This window comes from Apis laboriosa, unplaced genomic scaffold (genome assembly GCF_014066325.1).
Source record: "Apis laboriosa isolate Shangri-la unplaced genomic scaffold, ASM1406632v1 scaffold14686_cov152, whole genome shotgun sequence".
Lineage (NCBI taxonomy): Eukaryota > Metazoa > Arthropoda > Insecta > Hymenoptera > Apidae > Apis > Apis laboriosa.
In genome coordinates, this window is record NW_025221692.1 from 1,093,590 (window position 1) to 1,116,626 (window position 23,037).

Sequence of the window (23,037 nt, forward strand, 5' to 3'; positions counted from 1 at the left end):
GCCTTGTTTAACAACCAGATTATTTAAGCGTATTAAGCTCTGCGAGAAGAATCTTTTTATCGCGATATGATACGTTCCACGACGGTATCTGGTGTTCATGTTCATAAAAAAATACATATGCCGTGTATCAAACGCGTTAATGAAGTGTTGTTGTGTTACCAAATTCTATCTAAAGGTAATTTTAATAACGAAAATGATTTATGCATACGTGCTGCATGAATAATTACACGAAAAGATCATAGCATTTTATATTGTATAGATACAAAGAAAAGAAATATTGATAGAAAAGAAAGAGGAAAAGAGAGAGAGATAGACAAATAATGAAAAGAATAGATGAATTGCTGACTGAAATCTGTATATATATATATAATATATGTAAGCATACATATATGTGTGATATGACATCTTGTCCCTCTTAATTTTTGAATTTAAGCGTATCCCAATTTTTAAATCTTGCAGATTATTTATGTATATTCAGTAAGCTAGAAAAAATCTGTATTATGTTTTTATTTTTTTTATATTTATAATTTCTGTATCAATTTAAAAACTTACAAATTTAAAGTATTATAAATTAATATACAAAGAAATAAGATTTGTTACTATTTTTATCTAAATTCTTTCTCTTTGTATTTAAAATATAGTTTTTATAAAATATAAAATATAAAATACAAAAATTACATTCAGATAATTAACAAAATTATTTTATTTTTTAATTATATATTTTAAAATTATTTTATATTAAATTAATCAAAGAGAAAATCATCTAATTTTTACTTGATCTAATTTTAATGAAGCTGACAAATTCTATAAAGAAAATTATTTGATTACTTTCTGAACTTCTGAATTGAGATACGCTTTCTTATTTCGATTTTTATTGTGCTAATATTTTTTTGTTTTTTTCGTATAATTTTATTTATTTATTCGTTTATTATCTTTTTATGTTTTTTTTCACATTGGATAAACAAAAGTAACACGATTATATGAACAAATAATTGAAATTTCTTTTTTTGATTTATCCATGAATACACCATAAGTATAAATCATAATATGGAAGAAATTTCGATAATTTTTCGATTTTATTATGATAAAAATTTTTAAGATAGAAATAAAAAAATAATTGAAAAGATGGTAATTAAAGTAGTTAAGTAAACTCTACTTTTTCAGTACTTTTAATAAAATAAAAAATTTTTTTTAAACATGCTATAATTAAAAAATTGTATTATGAAATGATCTATAAATAAAATATGTTAATTCAATTCAAATTAGCTATATAATATAATTAGCTATATATAATATAATTAATATAACTAAATCTTTCTAAATTAATTTTTTTTATATTACTATTTAATATTATTATTTAATAACTTAATAAAAGATGATAATTTATAAAACTGATAAAAATTATTGACAATTAACGAATCAACATTTAATAGGAAGAAAACTATATAATTATAATAAAAATAATCTTAATGAAGTTAATGAAGTTCTGAAAAAATATATATTAATTGATAAAATATAATTATATAATAATAATTTATTTTCTTATATCAAAGAAAATCCTAAATAAATTAAAAATTCGATAGATGTGATAAATGTTATTGACAATTTATTCACACGTCTTTTACAGTAAAAAAGTTATAGCGAAATAAGAAAGATTTTTAACGAAAAATCTTATATTTTCGTTATCTATATCAACACTCTTAGTTTTATTATATAAGTTGCACATCAAACTGCAAAACATCAGTATGTAATGAAGACACATTTAAATGTGTCTTCGTAATTTTATAACGAAAAATTATATTGTTTGCGTTTTAACGAGTTTTATTATTTATTTTTTTATATGTTTTTATGAATCATTAATTTTTAGAAATTTAACAATTGTTTCTTGACGATTTTTATGAATTTAAAATATTTTTGTACGATTTTGAATTATGGAACATGCAACTGATTATGTAGAAACTGGTGAGCATATATTTATTTACAAATTGATATTATAATATTATAAATATTTTTTTATTTAAAAAATACATATAAATTTTTATTATTATATATAAATTAAGATTTGACAATTACAAGGTTTACAATTAAAATTTCTATAAAATTGTAATTCTTTTCAAGTTCTTGGAAAGAAAGATGCAAATCAACTTGGAAGAACTCTTACGCATGAACATTTATCCATGTCCTTCACTGAGTTCTATGTTCAACCTCCATCTCATTTGAAACAATTTTTCAATGACAAAATCGAACTTCAAACTGTTGGAATTCTAAAACAATATCCGTAAGTATAACAAATAAAATTCTTTTTATTTTTCGTTTCTTTTTATTTTTCGTTTGTATGTATAAATTATTTATTAAAATATTAACTTTTATTTAGAAACAATAAACAATTTAAATATTTTGAAAAATATAAAAAATTCTTAGATAGAAATTATATTGAATAAAACCATTTCAATTTTTTCTTATAGTTATAGTAGTTTTTATAATTTAATATATAACGATCGATATACGGAAGATGCTGTTTTGGAGGATGTAAAATTATATAAAAAATTTGGTGGTGGTACTATCGTGGAAAATAGTAATTATGGCTTAAAACGCAACATTCTATTCATGAAAAAAGTTAGTAAAACCACTGGAATTAATATCATTGCCGGAACCGGTAAAAGATTTTCGTAATTTTAATGTGAGAATACTATGTCTATTCAGAAAATTACATTTAAATTAGACTTATTTAGAAGATATTTACTTAAAGTTTTGCATAAATGTGCAAAATTCCATTGAAAATAACTTCTTTGAAATCAAATAATTTTTTTTTTTTAATTATAAATTATTTTTTAAGACCAAATATTTTCTGAATCGACTTTTTTATATTGCATTCTTTTCATTTTTAACTTGTTCTTTTTTTTCTTTCATTCGTGAATGAATGAAAGGTTATTATGTTAGTGCGACTCAAACTAATGAAAATTTATCAAAAGAAGAAATGTACGATGTAATTTTAAAAGAAATGACTATTGGTTGTGAAGAATCTCCTGATGTAAAGGCGGGATTTATTGGAGAAATTGGAAGCACTTGGCCAATCACGGGTATATATGCTATTATGTTAAATATAATTAAATATAATTTAATAAATTCTTAATCTATTTTTATAAAATAATTGTTTTTATATTATCATTTACAATCTTTTAATATTTTAAGATATTTAATCCAAAGAATGAGAAGAAGTTAACTAAACTCGTTGCAAAATATATTTTTTTAATTTAATATTTTTATTCATTAATCTTGAACATATTTAAATTAATCATATAATTATTTATATCTAAATAGCTTTTGAAAAACGGGTTATCCAAGCAACTGCGGAGGTTCAACAGCAATTAAAATGTCCTGTCAGTTTCCATCCTGGAAGAGATTCTGCAGCACCTTCTGAGATAATGAGAATCTATCAAGAAGCTGGTGGAGATGCGAAAAAAGCTATTCTCTCTCATCTCGATCGTAAGTTTAATCTAGTATTATTAAAATATTGATTGTTATTTTTTTGTACTAACAATCGATTTTTAAATGTCTTATTTACTGAACTAGTTTTTTTATTAATTTTATTATAACATATTTCATTAAAAATAGAATTGTGCATTTTACATATTTAGTATTTTAATTTTTTACTATAATATTGAAAGTATTAAAAATTTTACGAGTACTGATTTATTTAAATTCTTTTATCAATTTTGATATTGCTGGTCACTGATAAACTCATACTTTTTTTATCAATTTTATATAAAATATCTCTTTTTCATAAGAGTTGAAATATTGATAAAATTTATTGTAAGAATTTATGGAAAGAATTTATGATTTAACTTAATATTTGCTTTTTGATAGCATGTTCTTCTTATTCGAGCATTTAATTTTTATCTTATATCTTATATAATATATACATATCACATATATTATTAACTTCATTTTAAAATTCATAATTTCTATTAATTTGATTGAATATTTAATTATTTTATTTTCATTTACATATTTGAAATATAGGAACTATACTCGGTCTAGAAGAACTTTTGGAGTTTGCTGATAACACGAAATGTTACTGCCAATTCGATCTGTTTGGAACCGAATGTTCTTTTTATCAATTAAATCCATCGATTGATATGATATCTGACGCACAACGGATTGAGCGTGTTAAATATTTTCGAGATAATAAAAAATTGGATCGCGTACTGTTAAGTCATGACATTCATACGAAGCACAAATTGGTACGTACTAATCTATGTACATATTATATTAATTATATGTTGTTATAATAATGTCTTAGAAATAAGTAATTATATTGTTTAAATTAATTTTATCAATTTTTTTAAAAAAAAAAGATAAAATTTGGTGGACATGGATTTTCTCATATTTTGAATAATGTTGTACCAAAAATGATGCTGAAGGGTTTTGTTCTTGAAGAAATCGACATGTTAACTATTCAAAATCCAAAAACTTGGTTGATATCTTAATTATTTTTAATGATATGTATATAAAATCGAATTAATTTTTATATTAAGTTAAAGGCAAAAGAATGTATTTGTATTCATAAAAAATTCTACTGCAAATAAACTTATATTTATAAACATTTATAATAAATTTATTTATTGAATTATTGATTTTTGCTAGAATACACTAACTCGTATACAATACGCAATAATTTTTTAAATTAATACAAATTGAAATTTTTAACTTTCATGGCTCAACTTTAAGAAAAAAATGTTCTTTAAACTATGAAATTTTTAGAAACAGTTTTTCAATTTTTTATTTAATTCCAATGAAAATTAATGGATTTATCTATTTTTTTATCATTTTATTTAATACTAATTATAAAAAATAAAAAATATTATTACTATTATATTTTATACTTATTTTTCTTATATCTTTTTAAAATATTATATTTTCAGAAATTACAAAAAAAAATTGTAAAGAAATATTTATAAATATATGATAATTTATAAGGTATATGATAATTTATAATTTATATGATATATATATAAAAATATACATATATAAAATCTTTACACAGATAGAAAAACTAATTTATGTGTAAAATGTATGTATGATCTCTTGCGCAACATATAGACAAAGAGAGTAAGTGATTGGAGAAAGACAGAGATAGAGTAAAAATTGGGGAATCAGCGCCATCTCCAGAGTGCCGCAAAAGAAACACATAAAGAAAAGACAGAAAATAATAAGAGAAAGATAGAGATAGGTAAGAATTGATTGCTAGCGTCATCTCTAGAATATCAAAGACATTTCTTTAAGAGAAGGATAAGGTAGAATTATAGAATTGATTGCTAGCGTCATCTCTTGAAATTCTTTAGAACATCTTTCAAAGATAAGGTAGATTAAAAATTAACAGATGGCGCCATCTCTCGAGGCATCTGAGAAAGACAATGTTGAAGAAGTATCCTTTATATTTCATAGATGGTGCTAACGATGAATTCTACCTATCTCTATCTTTCTCTTATTATTTTCTGTCCTTTCTTTTTGTGTTTCATTTGCGGCATTCTGAAGATGGCGCTGATTGCTGAATTTTTATCCTATCTCTGTCTTTTTCTCATTATTCATTCTCTTTATCTATATTTTCTATACGCTCAAGACATATATCTTCAATGTTTATATTCTAAAGTATGGATATTGTCATACAAATTTATAAATTTTGCAACAAATTACTGAAATTAGTTATCAAATATTTTTGTCAATTATATTTTCTATGTTGAAAATAAATATGTGTATATTTATATCTCTATTCATTCATTATTTTTTGCAACACAACAAGATTGCAATTAAAATTCGTATAAAAAAAAATAAGAAATGTTTGCGTTTAAAAAAAAAACTTAAATTAATATTATTTTCTGTGATAAAAATATGTTCTAATTCCAGTAATTCCATCTTTTAATAAGGGAATTAGATACTAATTATTCACAACTTTTTGTCATATGATAATAATAACACGTGCAATAGATGATTCGCAATCAATATCGCGGTATCTTTCTCTCTGATATCTTTAGATATACTTGCGTATGAAAAGCAGATTAAATGCTACATTTAATAGTGCAGGATATAAATTACATCGGATCAAGATTGACATGTTCGTATTATTAGATTGTAATTTAAATATAAATACATAAGCTTACCTGTGACAGAACACTATCGTCACTCCTCGACAATATTTCGATGATTATTATGGCGATGAAATGATGCATAATCTATTCTTATGGTGGCAACAAAGTTATTCACTGGTAAAGTATTACACTATTGTCTTTCACATGATGAATAATCAAGAATTAACAGAGTTTATAATAGTTATTTTTATACAATTATTGTATACGTCATTATTTTCATGCTTTATAACTGAATAACTTCAAAATCACATAATCAAGCAACCCTCTTATTATTAAAATTGTCCTTCTATTCATCATTTTTATATTATATATTTTCATATAAAATATATATATATCGTTTTTAATATCTTCAAAAAATATTAATTGCTATAATATTTTTGATTTTTTTATAGAACACGTTCATGATATATTTATTACCTACTTAAAACTTTATATTATTTTAAAAATTCTAAAATCTTTAGTTCTGTCAAACAACAATTCTTTTCAATTATATTTTTAAACGTTGAATAAGATAAAAGAAAGAAAATAGTCAATAAAAATGTGAATTTATCGTGTATTACAATGCTTCGACATAAAAATATCAATAGACTCTTTTGTTCATCGTAAGATAATTTTTTGTATATATAACGCACGGATTCACTCTTATTTTTCTTTTTTTTTAATCAAATAATGTTGAAACTTTCATTGACATGAACATTTCTTCGTTTTAAAATTCTGATACGTACTTATTTCAGTCTACGGGATATATACGTGGATAGGTGCTGATATACTGATATCGTATCGATATTGATACGCGTCATGTACGAGAAACCTAAGGTGAATACTCATTGGAAAATATGTTCGCAAACATTGTTCAAATAATGTTCAAAAATATTTTATGATCATTCTACGATTTTATCATAAAAATTGCTCGATAACAAATTCACAAATATTTTTTGAATTTTATATTTCTCTTTTTCAAGTTCTTTCAAATAAATATATTTTATATTATCGAGTATATTTTGATGCTTAAGGCGCAAATTAATGATTAGGATATTTAAGAAATGGAATTTTTAAATATGTAAAAACAATAGATAAAAAAAAAATATAAGTAATATTAGAAATTTCTATAAATAGAACAGAATATTTTAATTATAAAGGATATAATATATAGTATTATATTATTTGAAATAGCCAATGAGAATTTGTTTTATTAAATAAATTCAATTCTCACCTACCCTAATTTCTTTGATCGTTTCATATTTGAAAAAAAAATTCTTGACAGGTTAAAGATATTTTAAAGATCAATAATATTTTTGAAATAATAATACTTTTTTGAATAAAAATTAAATATTTTTCAAATTTTTCACTCACTTCTTTTGAATTCCCTTTTTCTCAACGCATCCATTATTCCTTCACTAAATGTTTTCTTTCAACCTTTGAATAAATATTACATTATGATGAGTCATAAAAAAAGAAACGCTTTTCTTTTATATGCGTCACTATGTTCTCAAAACCACGTGAATCTTGTCAAAAAACATATCCACATACACAATATAAATTCACGTACAATAACCACGAACAATAAATATATATACACAATATCCAATTTTAATTTATTTTAATTGCAAATATTATATTTCGACAAGCATGCCAAAAAAGAAATTTCGATAAATATATATATTCTATTACTAGAAGTGCACTTATAAACAATCCTTAGACAATTTTCCGAATTGAACATAAATAAGTAGAAAAAGACGAATACCAAATTTCCAATAATGGTCATCTTAAAAAAATATGTATAAAAAAAAGAGAGAACCAAGCAATACGTAATATCGAAGAACCAAGTGTTTACCACGTACAGTACAGGAGAAGACGATAACGAGTTTGAAGCCTCGATAATACATAGAAAGGGGAAGGGGAAAAGACGCGGTATGACGACCCCAGAGGTCGAGCATCTCGCCCATTCTTCGTTTGTCAGTTTACTCAGCCGAACTTAATTATCATTGACAGAAGGGGCACGAGAACGGTGTGCTTGCTTCCGTGGAAATCGCGCGGAATATACGACGAGGAAGAAGGAAGGAAATGAGCTCGAGAAAGCCAAGAAGGGACTCGGACGTCCTGTTGTCCAAGTTCGGTCACAAGGAGTTGCTGTTCAAGTTCCTCGTAATTGGTGATTATGGAGTCGGTGCGTCCAGGCCGTTTTAAAAATATTTGAAAAATCTGCCGGGGGCACGGTTTTCGACTCGTTAGTATCATTATATTCAAATACGTATTGTGAACAGTTAGGATAGGATTATATCCTCGGGTTTTCAAAGTGTCAAAGTGTTTGTTTGATCATCGTGGTTTATTGTCATCATGTGGAAATTATTGCCAATTGATTTGCTCGAAGATTTGTTATTATGACAATGATATATCGTGTGTTGGGACGATTCTTATATTATTAGGCGTTCGATCGAGACGATTTGAAGAAAGTTCCTTTGAATAAGATTGTAAGAGAAATCGGTATATTCATTGCGTAATTTATTCTTGTAATGTAGATTTATGCATATAATCACGAGTAATTTTTCTTTTTTCTTTTTTTTTTTTTTTAATATAATAATAAGAAAAATGGGAAATAAATATATGGAAATTATCATTTATTCATTCATAAAAAATATGGGGATTATATAGACAGCGTTAATCCGTTCTAGTGAGTGATTTTTGAAATGAGTTGATTTTAAACACATCAAAAATGAATATAAGAATTGGTAAAATAAAAAAAATGTGGATCGAGATTTATTAATGAAGTTATAAATATTTTTATTTAATACGAGATAAAGAGGGATAAAAATAAGACTTTTTTTTATCTTGCAAATAATGCAGTTTTAAAGGCAGACTTAGTAGTTAATTGATATATTTTTAATTGATGTATAATAACGTAATAACATGATTAATGGATTTTGAAAATTGATTATTTTATTATTGTAAATAATAATATAATTTTTATGTTATACGTTTATTGTTATTATAACAAAGAATAATAATTGTTTTGTTATTGTTTCAGGAAAAACAGCATTGGTTAGGAGATATACAGAAGGTAAGAAAATTATATATAATATATTATATTTGTAAAAAAGTGATAAATAAGAGATATTTCGTTCAAAACATCGTATTAAAAACGAGATACATTGCAAGATATCTTAATTGCGAGTGTAAAGATGAAATAATTAATTTTTTATTCTTGCAATATATTAAAAAATTAATAATTGTTCTACACTTCACGTAGCATCACGTATTATCCGTAATTTCCATAATAATGTAATTTTATCATTTGTCCTTCTTTCAAAATATTTTGAAAAATACATATCTTAAAAAAAAAAAATAAAAAGCTATGAGCTACAATTTTAAACATTATAATGCCGTCGTATAAAATTTCATTGAAGAATAAAACGTTATGTTTTGAGAATTGTTTCTCAATTTAAACCAGATGATCCCTAATTTTTTATTCATTTATGTATGTAAGCAGCAGGATGAATAATTAAGTATTACTTATATGGAAGCTGCTACGTTTGTAATACTACTCGTCTGCAGTCGATAACCTTTTTCATTTTTACTCTTGACCTAATTTGTTAATTGTTGCTTTAATTAAACATAAAAGAAAAACAAAAACATAAAAGAATAATGATACACATTCGATAATATAACGAGGGTTAACGATATTTATTATTTGCTTCTTCTCTGACTCTATAAATAAATGTTTCAGATTGTTATTGAAGTATTTATGGATTTTAAGAGGCAAATGCAAAATCTTTTCATCTTTTTGCATTTGTTTTTAACTGGTTATATTTGTTATAAATGATTATATTTATTGAATTATCAACACATTTATTGAATTAATAACACATTTCAATTATATTATTCATAATGTGAAAACAACTGACGTTTCAACAAATTTTTTCACAATACTCAGTAATTTTATCGAATCTAATCAATTTTTTTCTCTTCTTGCAGGAAAGTTTACATCTAATTACAAGATTACCATAGGAGCTGATTTCGCGATAAAAACGCTCGACTGGGACCCTCTTACTAAAATAAATTTACAATTGTGGTACTGTCCTTATTTATTTTGCATGTTCCGTTCAATAGAATCGTTGAAATCATAAATATTATTTAATATCTAATATTTTCATCCAACTTACATTGCTTATAACTTAATAAATAAATCTAAATCGATACTTTTTTCGTACTTATTTTAGTTCTTCAAAGGTGTTTCTTAAATATAATTCATATATAATCCAATAATAGGATTGCATTATATAATTTCTTGATAATTTTTTTTTTATTCTTTATTTTAACAGTGGTAATAGTGTTTGATATAATTTTCCTGCATCTTAAATATTAAATAAATTTTGCTTTAATAAGAAAAACGTTCAATATTTTCAAAAAATCTTTATTATAAATCTTTTTTTTCTAGATTTTGTGTATATATATATAATTTTGGGATAAAATTTATAATATAATAAACATTAAATATGATTTTATGGCACTATTTTTATACGCATCTTTATTTCATTACAATTAATTTTTCGTTTTTTTTCAGGGATGTCGCCGGTCACGAAAGATTTGGATATATGACCAGAGTTTATTACAAATATGCGTAAGTATCGCAGCGATCAAGATTAAATTATATTTACTGTATTGCAGTAAAACGCATTATCGTTACAAATTGATAGTTTCGACACGTAATTTTCAGAGTGGCCGCAGCTTTGGTTTTCGATATTTCGCGAATAGCTACATTCCAATCGATCAAGAAATGGCTGTGCGATTTGAGGGAAAAAGTCACACTCCCGGATGGTTCGAATATACCGGTAGTTCTCTTAGCGAACAAATGCGACATTCCTTGCCCCGTGGTACCGACCGAACAAATTGCCAGGTTTTGCAAAGAGAATAACATTGGCGCTTGGTATGTAACTTCTGCGAAAGAAAATACAAATGTTGGTAAGTATGATTTGTATAATATTTATTATTGTTAATGAAGAAAAATTTATCAAAGACGCAAATTAAATAATCTTATAAAAATCGAATAATTTTAATTTCAATATAAATTTTCCAAAAAGTAAAGTTTCCGTATAAATAAGAATCATTGTTTCTCAATTTTTACTTATTTATTTAATAATTTTTTTTTTTATCATTCAATGTAACAAGTATTATATATTTTCGCGCTAATTTATTTTGCATTTCTGTTCGCAGATGTGGCAATGCGTTATCTTGTGGAGAACGTGCTCAAAACTAAAATTGACGGAGGAATTCGGGATTCCGTCCGACTGCGAGACAAACCTACGATCCGAGAAAAGAGCGGATGTTGCAAGTAATAATTTTGTTTTTCTTGCGATTTTCAATTAAAATTCGTGTCATTTATTATGTGACAATATTATTTTCACAATATTCGAAAGAACTTACTTTTTAATACGATTTTTTTTAATTAATTTAATCTGCGATGCGTATCTTTTATAATATATTTACAATTAGTCGTATAATTTGTATATCTCAATTGTACATGTTTTACAAATACTGTACTGTTATAAATACTGTACAACGATATGAATATTTTTAATTTGCAAAGAAATTTAGAATATATTTATTTTTAGAATTATAAAACAAATATTCGCTATTCTTTACGATAACGAGATTTTTATACATTTAATAATTGTAAGAAATTCTAAAGACATTTGTCAATACATTGGATTTTACGAATAATTTTTAATAGATATTTTCCAAAGAAAAAGTATTCTGTTATTTCATTTTTGAACGATTAATATAGAGAATTATTTAAATTCATAAATATGTTTATTTACTTTGTACTTTGATAATTTTTTATATTATTTCATCGTATATAAATTAACCAAAAAAAGAAAATACCGAATAAATATAAAATAAATTTATAATGTTTTAAATTACGAATCTATCTTTAGAATTTATACTTTTTATACAAAAATTGGTAACAAAAATTAATTATGTTATTTTTATGTACACACGTGTAACCTTTGGTAAAAATATAACACTTGTATTCAAGTGTGGTAAAAATTAAATGTACATGATTGTCTTAATTATATTTCATAATATCTAATTTATCGGTCGACAAATAACTTATTTTATCATTTATTATACAATATTAATCATTTTTTATTAATCCAGATAAATCTAATAACAGCTCAGCTGTTTTTTTTTTCTTAACTATCTGGATTAATTATTTTCAAGTTTTCCTATTTACATTCATATTTTCTTCTTTTAATACAATTATTATCTTTTTTTATAGCATTTCTTATATTTCCTAATAAAATATATATTTCATAATGCGTCGAATTTACATCAATAGTGAATATAAGGTATCAATTAAAAAGTTTGATACGTACAATGAATAATTAAAGAAATAAAATCTAAATAAATGAGTATCTTACTTTAGGTATTTTATATACTTTGCATATTACGTCCTTCTCCACATTTTGTACATTTAAATTTTAATTTAAATAGATGTACAAATATCTAGCAATATCTGATAATATATATTCTTAATGGACTATCTTCATCAGTTTTTATCTCTTCCATCCATTTTGTAAATTATATAAAACATTCTAAATACTGGCTTTTATCTTCAAGAGTCGATTAATGTCTTTTATATATTTCTCTTCCTCTTCCAAACAGTCTATTAAAATTACGGTTGCTCTTCGAAATGAGAATTTCTTACAGGATTCATGGCGATCGAGACTGTCGATACCATCGTTTTGCTGAAATCTTTCGAATAATCTGAAAAGAAAACAATACAGATGAAAATCAATTCGTAGTTCTGGTTTTCCTTCGAACGCGTACTTTAACGATTGACGTGTCACACAGCAAGGAAGCAGGAAGCTATTAATGAAGAAAACCAATGACAGAAGATGATTCATAACTATGATTAGCTCGATTGTAGAATTTCTGAATACATTTTTCTTTTGTAATTTGAAAATCTTCAAATGAGAAGATTTTTAAAATTCTATTTTTCTTTTTCAATATAATAATACATTATATATTTTTTTTTATTTAATAAAAATATTTCCCTCCCCTCCCCCTTCCCTGATTTTCTTTCGATTAATAAAATTTTCTATTTTACCAAAAGATAATTAATTAATTTTCCACTTTATCAAAAAAAAAAAAAAAATAAACTAAGAAATCTCTTGTACAGTAACATCAACGTTATTGATGAGATGCAGATACAATAAGCAGATACAAGGACGACAAAGAAAAAAAGGCCTGGAACATGCCCGCGGAACCAATCGCATTCTTAGAAAGCAGCGAATTTGTGCCCTTGACTTACGAAGAGAGCGAGGTGTGGTCGCTTAGCTCGCGTTTGGTCAGAGCTTGGTGAGCGTTACCACGCGACGGTGCTCGAAGTTACCTTGGCCGTAGTCCTGCTGGTGATGATGACCCGGTGCGCTGCTTCCGTAGGGTGAAAGGCTCGCCCTTATCCGCGAACATCCTATCACGCCCGCGTACGCTTGTCTGTATTGTTTGTTCATGATCACGTAAATAATCGGGTTCACGCAGGAGGCGAAGTAAAGCAGCAGGTAACCCAAAACGTGAAATTCTGAGAGAAAGAGAAAGAAAAAATAATATAAATAAATGAATATATTATAATGTTTTTTTCAATTTTCTTTAGATTCTTTTTTAGGAATAATAAAATTGAAAATTAATCATACCTGGATATTTAACTTCGACGTCGGTAACTTTAACAATGGTGATTGGCAGGTAACAAGCGACGAAGCTGAGAAAAATGGCTAGGACCATTTTCGTGATTCGCCATTCGCTACGCCTCTGTTTGATCTCCCTGGTATCCCTTCCGGGTGTATGAGGGGATTTTATCGTTGGACTCGCGTGTTTTCGCATTCTTATCTCGGATCTGGTTAAATCAAAGGAGGAACGAATACGAATTTGAAAATATAATTTATTCTTATATATTTTTCATCGATTATTCTTAAGTTAAGAATAGTGTGAACACGAGACAGAAGATATTACGATATTATGTATAATATAATATTCACCTGTGTACTACCCAGAATATTTTAGTATAGCATCCGACAATGATCAGGCAGGGTATTACAAAACCTACCACGAAAAGGAACGTTTTCGATGTGTGACCTCTGCTATCCCTTACGATCGAACAAGTTTCTAAATTCGAATCGTAATCGAATCTACCTGCAACGTGAGACAAAAATAAGCTTTTAATAAGAAAGATGGAATTGTGGATAAAATTGTTTTTTCTCAAAAAAGAAAAATTTTTTCAATTATCGATGTATATTTTTTAAATTTTAAATTACAACACAAAAGTTATGTATTTTGGATGTAATCAATTTTGAACTTTTTTTATTTTTCTAAATGATGAACATTCTGTCATTTAAAAAAAAAATCACTTATATTTTATATTATATCCCATGTGTTGTATCTTACCCCAAATTTCTAACAGGGTGGGTAATTGCATTCCATAAGAGAAAATCCAACAGAATACAATCATGAAAGCAATCCAATACTTTTTGTAAACTTTGCTGTACAAGCCATTGTGAGCTATCATAATATACCTGAAATAAGAAAAAGTTTTTGAAACTTGTATATATAAAATAATCCATAAATCAATAGCAGAGATTCAATTAACGAAACAATTCTAATTTCTCCGTCATCAAAAACTGATTCAATTGAATTTATTATTAATTTAATGAAATATGATAAAAAATAACAAGGAACATATTGATACTTAAATAATAGCGTTATAATATTAGATACAAAGAATACAATTTAACTAACTGATCCAACTAATAAGACCAATGTTATATCAGTGGACTATTTTAGAACTAATAAAATGTTAAAGAAAGAACCAAGAAGAATAAAGAAGACGATTTGTTTGTAGAACCATGATTATTGCTTTTTTGAACGGATGATTGAAGAGGACTTGTATACAGGGTGTGCCAGAATCACGTGATACGAAACGAAACAGGAGATTTACTCTACATGTGAAAATAAACTAAAAATTACAAATAAAATTTTTTCGTTTGAAGTTATTTGAAATTATTCATTTGTACATCTATGAGAACGAGATAAGAACGAGATCTTTCAGATTTTTTACACTATTGAAAATATTTCGAAGAAACATAATTATGAAAAGAATGTAAATTGCAATGAAGATATGATTCATACCTGTTGATAGTGATAGCTGCAACGGAGAGAAGGCTTACACCAACGTTTCCATATCTTAAGAAAGGTACAAGGACGCAGAAGAATCGTACGTCTGCCCAACTTGCATCTACGAATCTGATGGAGTCGAAAGGCAATACGAGAAGGCAAAATACGAAGTCTGCTACACAGAGACTGCAATAGATAAATTAAAATTTTGATTTGATGTGATCATATGTATATAAAAATATTAATATCATGGATACATAATTGTAGATAAACTATAGACAATAATATTATATTCTAACAAAAATTAAGTTTCATATAAAAGAGATTTTATGTAATTAAGTAATTTTATGTTATTATTTTTTGTTATTTGTATTTATGTTATTATTATGTTATTAATTTTATATTATTACCTTATAATAAAAGCTGCTGCAACATTGCGAACTTTGGGATATTTGCACAATGCAATGATTGTTAATAAATTACCAGTAAGGCCAGTGATCATAATTAATATTGCAATTACAGCTGCAAATGCTCTCAGCGGTTTGGAAAATCTATAAATAAATATAGTATCTTGTTTTAATAAACTGATGATTTATTGAATTATATTTTATAGATTACATATATATTACATATAATTATAATTGATATGAATTATATGATATATTTTATTATTATTATTCTTAAATATTAAAGAAAATAAATAAATCTGTAGAAGTAGTAAAAAGTAAAAATTGCATTGCATAAGTTGATAAAAAGAAATTGAATAAATTTCATTTTTATACATAACTGTTTATTAATTGTTTTTAAGATTTTATTGATAAAAATTTTTATTACCTTGATATTTCGCTATCGATTATTGCGCTTTCTGTTCTATTTTCAGAACGTAACAACCACGCGAAATTATCCATTTCGAAAATTTTCACTTTGTTCCAAGTGAAAGATTTATTCGATTTTGACCACGTCCGAGGACTAAAACAAATAATAATAAAAAAAAAAATGAGACGTTCTTATGAAAAAAAAATTTAATTTAAATTGATTTTATGAAAATAATTTTACTTATCTTAGAATTACTATTTTTACGAAATGAAAAATATACGTGTTTTTTAATAAATTTGTTATATAATAATATAGTAGAAAAAATAGTAGTAGTAGTATAGTAAAATAACGAAAGAAATATATTCGTGCCAATATAATTTTGCTTTATAATTTTTTCACGCGCTATTATAAACGCGGAACGTGAATTCCCACGAAGAGGAAACCGCGACCTAAACTTTTGGCATGATCTGTAATGCATGACGTAAAGCGGAAGTCACGACGCTGCTTTGAAACAATTTCCTGAATCGAATCAGAATCAAAATCTGTTCGATAAAACGATTTAATTCGATTTTGACCTATTTACACAACTATTGCGCAGGAAATTTAATCAACGGTTCGTGGAAAATTATGAGAAATCATCAATTTTGAAGAATTAAAATTTACCACGAAATAATTTTATTTTTTAAACATATACATTAATGCATTTACAAAGTATTATAAACATCAGGTATCGACATTTCTCTAAGATATAAAATATATTTTTTTAATAATAAGATTCATCGATAATTAATAAATTTAAAAATCTCTCTCTCTCTCTCTTTTTTTTAAAATTAACATATAAAACATATGTATTTGTCAAGGTACACCTTGTGTACATCTAGAATGACTGGCACAATATTTAGATATGGTAGGTCATGCAATATCGATAAAGAAACCATGGACTGGTTCAGACTTCGCTGGATTTAGTAAACTAGGGTCAAGCTGCGGTGCATTAACCTCGATTGAGCTTAATTAAGAGAAATTAACGGACACCCGGTACTAGGCGCCCTTTATAACAAAAAACTCATCAAAATTGATGGCAGACATGGGAACCAACAACGGATAATATCTTCTTGTTGTTCTATCTTGTCTTTTCACGCTAAACCTTTACCTCTTTTTTACGATATAAATAATTTTTTCAACAGCATGCCTGTTTCGAAATAATTTCGAACGAGTAAGTAAAATCGTTTTATTTCATTTTTTATCCTGTGCATAAAATTTTTAATTAACAAAGCGTATAAAATATATTTTACAAAAAAATTTCAATCTTCTCTAATATTATAAGAAACTTGTGTGTTAGTTCCAGAATTATTTATTTGAAAATATTTAAAATTACTAATTTCACAAATTGGTACGCAAAATATATTTATTAAATTATAAGCATATTTATCCAACACAAAACATCGATATTTTGTACGCCAATTTTTCTGTTCGTTTCGAATCAACCCTCGAAATATCATAGAATACATTAACGCTCTATTACATCAGTTCGATAACATATTATAATTCAAAGAACAAAGAACGAATAAATTTGTATTCGTTAAACTCGTATGCACGAACCTTCGCATATTCGATCGTGTCGTAAGTAGGAAATTGCTCGAGCTTCTTTTTCAGCTCCATCTATTTCTATCTCATCGATGCGTTCAACTCGAGCTACTGGCAAGAGTAAGAGATGATGGTGTACGTATTTCTCGTATTTCACTGGTACACCTTGACGCGTGACAAAACCGCGGGAAAGACGTCACGTTGTCTTTCATAGAATCGGCGGTGAACCGGCTGACGTCACCAAATGATTTCCAAGTTAATCACGCGGCGAATGGCAATGAATGAGTCAACTTGACTCACGGTGAAAGTGTCTAAGGACCCGACGAGTCGCAGGACGATCGGCACGCGTGCTGCGCTCATGCAAATCGGCTGATTATCTTGTTTATTGCCGATGTACTTTTACTCCGGGGCGATGACTGCTTCCATTCATGGCAAGACTGGATTTCGGGATGAATAATGCGTCTGGTGTGAATAAGATATGATGTATGATTTGTTAAATGATTGTTTTCGAGTACATCTCGAGCGTGAACCGATATCGGTAACCGATAAAAAAATTTATTCGTCATAATGAAGCTATATTGTTCCTTAACTAAGATTGGAACTAAGATTTATTTCAAAATGTTATATATACAGATGGTTAAAATTAAGGTACAATTATGGAAGTAATTAGGTATGTATGTTTCTATCTAGATAAAAAGTAATATTAATTTTAATAAAAGTCGATTGACAACTCGGTTTGTTAAATAAAATTAAATAAAATTTTGTGTTAAGAGATTAAACAAATTAAATGAGTTTTCAGAATTATGCGATGTTTGATATAATTAGACATAGTTGGTTTGATGAAATTGGAAAGAAATAAGAAATATAAGGGTAAGATTCGAAAGAAATTAGGAATAGAAATAGGGACTAGTTAAACTCAAAGATTTCAGAGAAAACATACACAGTGACTCAGGATTGGTAGAACGCGTTTCGCTTGTTTTAAGGATAGGAAGAAAAAATATTCACAGCGTGTTATGATATGAAAATAAAAAGAAATGGAAACCGCAAGAATTACGAAAGAGGAAAAATAATCAGGGAGGATAACGTGATTAAACACATTCTAAGAAATATGTTCAAAGTCAGAGGTGAACACTTGGTTTGTGGTAAAAGAAACCGGAGAAGGAAACAATTGTGACACGTTATTGAGACAGTGATCGTATTCTTAGCTGTGTATTAATATTGTTAAAGCACTGATACAGAATGCAAATTGAAATTTACGAGCGCTCGTATTTCGAGAGTAACACGTGAGTGCTCTCATACATGTGCATCGAGTTCAGGGAAAGCTCACCCACGCGAAAGAAACCAGGTAAACAATATATTTAATATCAAAACAAGTTTTTAATAATCGATATCTTAAACTTTTACAATTACAAATGAGTGAAATATGATTTTCAAATGAACCATTTAGATATTTCAATAATATTTAAATAATTAATCTCAAACTTTTGAAGCGAATATGTGTGATTATTTTCAAATTCGAGTTATAATTCAATTTATAGTTTTACTTACTTCGTACTTTATCAAAAGTAAAGAAAAGAATTGAATTATATTTCAAAAATTCAAATTGCGATAAGTTACATGTAATAAGAATGTTACATAACGTGTTATATCAACTATTATAGATACAAACTAAGTACGTGTATTTTACGAATAAGAAAGATAATTTAATTAAAAATATAAACGTTTAGTAAATGTTTCATTTATGAATGTAACTTAACCAATTTATATCATATTTTTTTTTTTACATGTAAAATAAAATGTTAATGCATATCTATACGCTATATCAATTTACGTTATATTTATATCAATTTATAATTTATTATTTTACCAAACTTGATGACGATGACGTAAAAGTGCAAGGGGTTAATGTATCGAGACAATAAGAACAAGGTTAGAAAATGGAACAGATGCTCATTGCAATTGAGGATTCATGCTAGTTTCCAAGAATTCTAGATTGCCTTTAATTGAACACTATCGCTGTTAAGTGGCAGTGTTGGTTAAAATTTTTCGCATCTATACGTCGATAATTATTACGAGCGAAATGCTTTCTAAACGAGAGAAGCAAATGTATCTAATGTGCCTTCGAAAACATTATAAATATTCCATAGTGGGATTTACTAAACACAAACAAAACAGACTTATGCAAATCAACGGATGGATAATAAATTCGAAGAAGTTGAACATAATTTCTCCATCGAATAGTAATGAAAACGATTCGTAAAAGTAACAAGAATTAAAAATCTTCATATTTTTTTTTAAATTTAAATTTTCAAAATTGAATAAGAATCTAATTAATTCTAGGAAAATGAGAAACAATGATGAAAGAAGAATATTAAAAAGAATCCTGAACAATTTCATAACTGCAATTATTAAATCACAATACAACAATGGATATCGATTGAATAATAATAACACAACAAATATCGTGTCAACGCACGTTACACCTCAATGGGATAAGTTCGAAGCTACGATCGAGTCGTGACACATTCGAAACCCGCCCACAGTACACCACGTGCTATACCACGTCGTCTGTGGAGCTACAGAGCCGCGATTAGGGAGACAGTGACAAAGAAATGGCACGAAAAAGGAGGAGAAAGATACACTGGCAACATGCGTATCGCGTATTGTAGTGGCCTTTTTTTCATTTCAAAAAAGGTTGGTAAGGCTGTAAGGAAACCCATGCGTCTGTTTTTTTTTCCTCGATCTTGGCATTGGTCCTCAAAATGACGCACATGTCTCGAGACCGATTGCCGTTCGCTTCGTCAACAACTCTCTTCGCCAACTATCGTTTCTCACGTCAACTTGTTCGAACGACACTTGAACGACACTTGAAAATTGCACTCGACCGTCATTCTCATATTTTTCTCGATAAAAATACAAGGAGGGAAGTTATAGGATCGACGAGGATGCAAAAACAAAAAAAAAAGAGAGAGAGAAAAACACGCGAGTTTCGATTCTGACTCACCGCATTAATTCCTTTCACGAATCATCCGTCATAGCTAATGATTGACGTCCGAAAAATACATCAGGAAAATCATTGATTCCTCTTGCATCTCGAGCAATACAATGTTGAAAAGAAAGTACAGTTTCATGCAGTTTTATCCAGAGAAATTCATCAATTAATAACGTAACGTCAACGTAAGATCAATCACTTATAATCAAGATACTTTTCTTTGCTCAGTTTTTTTACGATATATCAAATTAACACGATGGCTAATACGAAGCGTTACTCGGAGGAATAGTTTGCGATTTCTAGGAATGTGTGACACATCTCTATCGATAGAGATCCAGAAAACGGAAATCGATTGTCACGATAACTGAAAGCGACGGAGCGACGTACAATCGGCCTGTTCGTCACCATCACCGCGGATAGACTGCTTACCATGGTAGATACGGGCCCAAAGAAGTTGAGAGGAGTGAGAGAGAGAGAGAGAGAGAGGGAGAGAAGGAGGATCGGACTTAGGCGAATGACGACAAGCATAAATGCAGGCTGCGTGTTGACATGTAATGTAATCATATATGAGAAAAGAGAAAAATCCAGTGTTTATTTTTTTTTTTTTTTTTTTTTGAAAACATCTCTAATATATTTTTAAGTATTTTTATTTCTAATGGGAAAAAGTATAATTTTTTTTTTTTTTTTTTAGAAAGGAAAGAAAGAAAAACTTTGAACTGTCCATAAACTTTTATTACAGAATAAAATTGGACTTTCAAAGGATTATCGATAAGTGATTTTTTGCAATTTCATTAATATAAATTATTTTTGTTAGATGACTTAAATAAAAAATAGATATTTAAAAAACCAATGATGTAACTATTAAAATAAAATTTCGTTCCTTAGGCTTATTTAAAATAATCGCTTTCTTTATATTAACGAATTAAATCAAAAATATAATTAACTTTGTAGATTATTGTAGAAGCGTTGTTAATTTAAAATCGACAATATTCCTTTTACTTTTCTTTTACTTCCTTTTACTTTCTTCTAATAAACGAGTTTTTCTCCAAAACCCGCATCCGGGTACCAGGAATCAAAGTCACATTAATTCGTCGAGATAGATCGAAAGATCGATTGTATCTACGAATTTTTATCGATTAAAATTTTCGCGGTCATGTGCATCGATTATTTGAATTTATTACGGTTTAACGTGGTCGACACACGGAAAATTAAACCGATTTAGGTCGAAGTTTTTATAGAAAGGGGACTGAACGAGCGGTCCCTTGACAATAAATCGTCAAACGTTTGCTTTTTATTAGAGATGGGGGTGTAACTCTAAGGCTTAATCTGGGGCAATATGTACTCGCTCCCAACGAGTAATAATACGAACGACAACACTTTAACGATGATAGTATCTACTTCAATCCGATCGCACTTTAAACGATCATCGATCTGAATCACAGTTTCTGCGAACGTCATATTCGAGGAAACGCGTCGTTTAACGGGAAAGTATTATCTGCTTTCTAATTTGTACAATGAATTGTAAATTCTTTACGAGATATTTTAACACGATAATTAAATTGGATTAAATCAAAAAAAAAGGGAAAAGTTTTTGTGAATACTTTTTAACGTAACGAATATAATATTATATTATTCTTATAATAATAATAATAAAACTCGTCGAGTTATTATTACTCCAAACTACTTATTTATGCATAATAAATATGTCTTGCGATTAACTCGTCATTTTACCAAGATTATTCAATCTCATTAAGACTTTGCTTAAAAATTAGTTGCAACGTAACTATCCTCCAACCAAGCTAACATTTTCGGTTTAGATCGAATTAAATCAACCCCTGTCCTGAAAATCACTTGTGTGTCACATATACGGGACACTTCCGCTTTAATTGATTAATTACATTTACCGATCGAGCACCCTTCTCGCCAAAGAAGAAGAAAAAAAAAAAGAAATAAAAGGAGAGGAGAACGCTGGCACTTCCGATTTTATTAGGGGCGCGGTACCTCCTCTTCCGTTGCAGACTCGCTCGAAGACCCAACCGCTTTTTATCCCCCTTTCCACGATGTTACCACCGCTAGCCCCGGTAAACGAAATGTAATTATTTTTAAAAAGGATGTAGGGACCGCGAGTGTGTGTATGTATGTGTGCGTGTGTTTTTAAGCGGATGGAACGCGTGCGTTCAAATAAAGCGTAGGTGCTTTAAAAGTAAGCATCGGGGATACGGAGATGCGCGACGTTTCTATAAATCATTCCTCGCACGATGTACACCTACATCGAGAAGCTTTCATGCGGATAAAGATTGCGTGATTTGTAATGTTGGGCCGGGCCGG

The 23,037-nt window shown here is 27.5% G+C and overlaps 3 protein-coding genes across 7 annotated transcripts; 2 read left to right on the top strand and 1 right to left on the bottom strand.

The window, feature by feature from the left end:
• Positions 1-1,772: 1,772 nt before the first annotated feature.
• On the top strand, positions 1,773-4,604 carry LOC122710432 (phosphotriesterase-related protein). The gene is made up of 7 exons (XM_043928281.1): positions 1,773-1,962; positions 2,119-2,278; positions 2,466-2,656; positions 2,928-3,080; positions 3,322-3,486; positions 4,024-4,244; positions 4,359-4,604. Exons 1-7 carry the CDS (start codon positions 1,932-1,934, stop codon positions 4,488-4,490), a joined length of 1,053 nt encoding a protein of 350 aa, XP_043784216.1. The 5' UTR covers positions 1,773-1,931; the 3' UTR covers positions 4,491-4,604.
• Positions 4,605-6,054: 1,450 nt separating this feature from the next.
• LOC122710434 (ras-related protein Rab-38-like) lies at positions 6,055-11,772 on the top strand. 4 transcript variants are annotated; one of them, XM_043928286.1, is made up of 8 exons: positions 6,057-6,266; positions 6,884-6,965; positions 8,142-8,316; positions 9,175-9,207; positions 10,122-10,218; positions 10,711-10,767; positions 10,864-11,108; positions 11,361-11,771. In XM_043928286.1, exons 2-8 carry the CDS (start codon positions 6,948-6,950, stop codon positions 11,480-11,482), a joined length of 747 nt encoding a protein of 248 aa, XP_043784221.1. In that variant the 5' UTR covers positions 6,057-6,266; positions 6,884-6,947; the 3' UTR covers positions 11,483-11,771. The 4 variants fall into 4 exon arrangements, with proteins under 4 accessions (XP_043784220.1, XP_043784221.1, XP_043784218.1 ...); XM_043928285.1 differs by lacking the exon at positions 6,884-6,965 and having other exon boundaries at positions 6,055-6,266; positions 8,142-8,301; positions 11,361-11,772; XM_043928283.1 differs by lacking the exon at positions 6,884-6,965 and having other exon boundaries at positions 6,058-6,266.
• A 411-nt stretch (positions 11,773-12,183) lies between these two features.
• On the bottom strand, positions 12,184-21,097 carry LOC122710367 (G-protein coupled receptor moody). 2 transcript variants are annotated; one of them, XM_043928182.1, is made up of 9 exons: positions 20,722-21,097; positions 16,152-16,286; positions 15,728-15,868; positions 15,333-15,503; positions 14,592-14,719; positions 14,186-14,339; positions 13,844-14,043; positions 13,543-13,731; positions 12,184-12,914 (listed from the first exon to the last, which is right to left on the bottom strand). In XM_043928182.1, exons 1-9 carry the CDS (start codon positions 20,724-20,726, stop codon positions 12,823-12,825), a joined length of 1,215 nt encoding a protein of 404 aa, XP_043784117.1. In that variant the 5' UTR covers positions 20,727-21,097; the 3' UTR covers positions 12,184-12,822. The 2 variants fall into 2 exon arrangements, with proteins under 2 accessions (XP_043784117.1, XP_043784118.1); XM_043928183.1 differs by having other exon boundaries at positions 13,462-13,731.
• Between the last annotated feature and the right edge of the window lie 1,940 nt (positions 21,098-23,037).